This window comes from Mus caroli, chromosome 7 (assembly GCF_900094665.2).
Source record: "Mus caroli chromosome 7, CAROLI_EIJ_v1.1, whole genome shotgun sequence".
NCBI classification, from domain to species: domain Eukaryota; kingdom Metazoa; phylum Chordata; class Mammalia; order Rodentia; family Muridae; genus Mus; species Mus caroli.
Window position 1 is genome coordinate 2,861,082 of NC_034576.1, and position 2,741 is coordinate 2,863,822.

Here is a 2,741-nt window from a genome sequence, read left to right on the forward strand (position 1 = left end):
CTGGAACTCACTTTGTAGACCAGGCTGGCCTCGAACTCAGAAATCCACCTGCCTCTGCCTCCCAAGTGCTGGGATTAAAGGCGTGCGCCACCACCGCCCGGCAAAATAACAATTTTAAAGATGCCCTGATTAAACATTACGAGACAACCTCCAAAGTTCCAGTGAATTTGTTTTCCATTGCTGGACATGGAGCCCGCCCTTAAGATTGGTTTGTATACCCAGAGAGACTGTTGGAGAGAACTAATTTTTAATTTCCAAGTGGTTGTCGGTTGTGGATGGCTTCTGGGTTAGGAATGGACTCGTGTGCACTCTTAGCTCTAGGACCCCATCTGACACAGACCCATGCATTCCCCTTGCATACTGCCACAGTCTCCGAGTTCATGTCCGTCCTGTAGGCACTGTTTCCTTCCATTCCTGTCTCCTATAGTCTTTCTGTCACTTCTTCTACAAAATTCCCTGAGCCCTGAGGGGAGGGATTTGATTGAGACATCCTACTTAGGATTGAGTGTTGCAAGGCTTCTCACCCTGTACCTGTCTAGTTGTGAGTCTCTGTTTTTATTCCCATCTACTGCAGGAGGAAGCTTCTACGATGACTGAGCAAAGCACCGACCTATGGCTATAACAGAGTGCCATTAGGAGTCATTTTATTGCTGGGTTCTTTTAGCAGAACAGTAGTATTTGGCTTTCCCCTAGGTCCCTGGGATCTAGTCTCAACTTCTTGGTCACCTGAGCAGTGTCAGGAATAGATTTCATCTCATGGAATAGACCTTAAATCCAGTCAGATTGTGGTAGGTTACTCCCACATCTTTTGTGCCACCATTGCAACCATGCATCTTGTAGCAGGCCACCAGTGTAGATGGAAGGGTTTGTAACTGGGTTGTTTACCTTTCTCCTTTGGCATTGTGTAGCTTATCTCCCAGTCCCATGAACACCAGTCTCTGGGGTAGGCACCAGCTCGACGTCTCTGTGTTCGGTGAGTTGTGTAGGTGTTAGACTTAGGCAGTAGGGCTTAAGACTTAGCAGTTTGTGGAGAGCAACAAGTAACCTTGGCAACAGCCTAGATGGTTTGGGGGTTCCCATGGGGCTCCTTTGGCCAACAACTTGATTAGATGCAAGCCATTCCTGGTACTGGAAGCTTCATTTGCTGAGGAGAGATATCCAGTTGAGGCTCCGCTCCCCCAATGCTTGGTAATTTCATTTTAGATCATACATATACATACATACATACATTCATTCATACATATTAAAAAGCTTCTGGCCGGGTGTGGTGGTGCACACCTTTAATCCCAGCACTTGGGAGGCAGAGGCAGGCAGATTTCTGAGTTCGAGGACAGCCAGGGCTACACAGAGAAACCCTGTCTCGAAAAAAACCCAAAAAACAAAACCAAAAGCTTCTACTTTATTAGGTCTCCATATGACCCATAGAAGAGGTAATTCTAATCACCCTTAAGCACTGATCACAGGGACCTTTGCCAATGGCCTGACTTCTCTTTGGTCAGAGAGGTAAGCAGGTATGCTTTCATTTTGCAGAATAGGAAGTTAAAGCCCAAAAGACTGCTAAGATGTGAACGAGCCAGTAATGGTCAATATCCATTTAGTTTCAGGCGAGTTCCCTTGCTGCCTGGGCTGCTGAGCTGGACTCTCCCACTGCTGACTGTTCCTCTCTACAGGTGCTGGTAACTCAAACCTAGGTGGCCTCATGGAGGCCCCAACGACCCAGCCAGTGAAGCAGGAGAACCTGGCGGTTGAGGCCCTGACGCTCGACTCCCCGTGGCACCGCTTCCGCCACTTCCACCTGGGCGATGCAGCAGGGCCGCGTGAGGCCCTGGGGCTGCTCCGTGCCCTGTGCCGGGACTGGCTCCAGCCGGAAGTGCACACGAAGGAGCAGATGCTGGAGCTGCTGGTGTTGGAGCAGTTCCTGAGCGCCCTCCCTGCAGACACCCAAGCATGGGTGTGCAGCCGCCGGCCCCAGAACGGAGAGGAGGCTGTGGCGCTGCTGGAGGAGCTCTGGGTGAGCAGGAGGCCGTGGTGGCGGTGGTGTGGGAGGGGCTTCGCTGAACTATGCTTCTCAGCTTGTGGCCACACATCACACTTAAGCAAAAGCCCCCTGAAAACGAAGGTGTAGTGTATGGCTGGTGTCGGGGTGACGGTTGCTCCTCCAGAAGTGCAGAGGTGCCTCTCCAGTGTCACCTGCGTTAGCAGTCCCCAGTTCCTCCCTCAAGTAATAAATAGTTGGCTGGAAGGTCTAGGTAAAGTCTGCTTTGCCTAGGTTTCCCATTAATGTAGAGAAAGGACCCCGGCTAAAGGAAGTCTTAGGAGATAGCACAGGTTGTCCTCTACTGATGACGTTGAAGACAGGGCCAACTGGTCTTAGCTACGAAGTGGGGAGCAACAAGCAGGGAGCCCTTAGTCCCGTGTGGTAGTGCATACCTCAGGCAGAAGGGTCATGGAGAGTTCAAAACCAGCCTGTAACTAGACAAGGCCTTCTCTTTGAAAAGAAACAAACCCTAAAATAGAACACAGAAGCAGGGAGCGCTGCGATCGCGGACACCTAACGCCTTGCTGTGCACTTTTTACTCAGCCTCAAGCTTGGCTGCATGGGAGATTGCCCATGTGGCTGGCTGGTAGTCTGCATGGTTCAAATTCCCACTGCAGACCGGCTACGTGCTTTTGTCTGGTTCAGGGGCCAAGCAGAGGCCCCGTCTGCTGGGCTTTTTTTTTTTTTTTTTTTTTTTTTTTTT

At 50.6% G+C, this 2,741-nt stretch overlaps 1 protein-coding gene across 8 annotated transcripts in view; it reads left to right on the forward strand.

Annotated features, from left to right (window-relative positions):
• The window catches only part of Znf444 (zinc finger protein 444), a 19,130-nt gene that overhangs the window by 9,786 nt on the left and 6,603 nt on the right, over positions 1-2,741 (forward strand). For 4 of the 8 annotated variants that reach the window (XM_021166533.2, XM_029479775.1, XM_021166530.2 and 1 more), the window contains one exon: positions 1,671-2,011. In XM_021166533.2, coding sequence (XP_021022192.1) covers positions 1,700-2,011 — 312 coding nt within the window. In that variant the 5' untranslated portion in view covers positions 1,671-1,699. The other 4 variants (XM_029479773.1, XM_029479772.1, XM_029479771.1 and 1 more) reach the window with 4 other exon arrangements.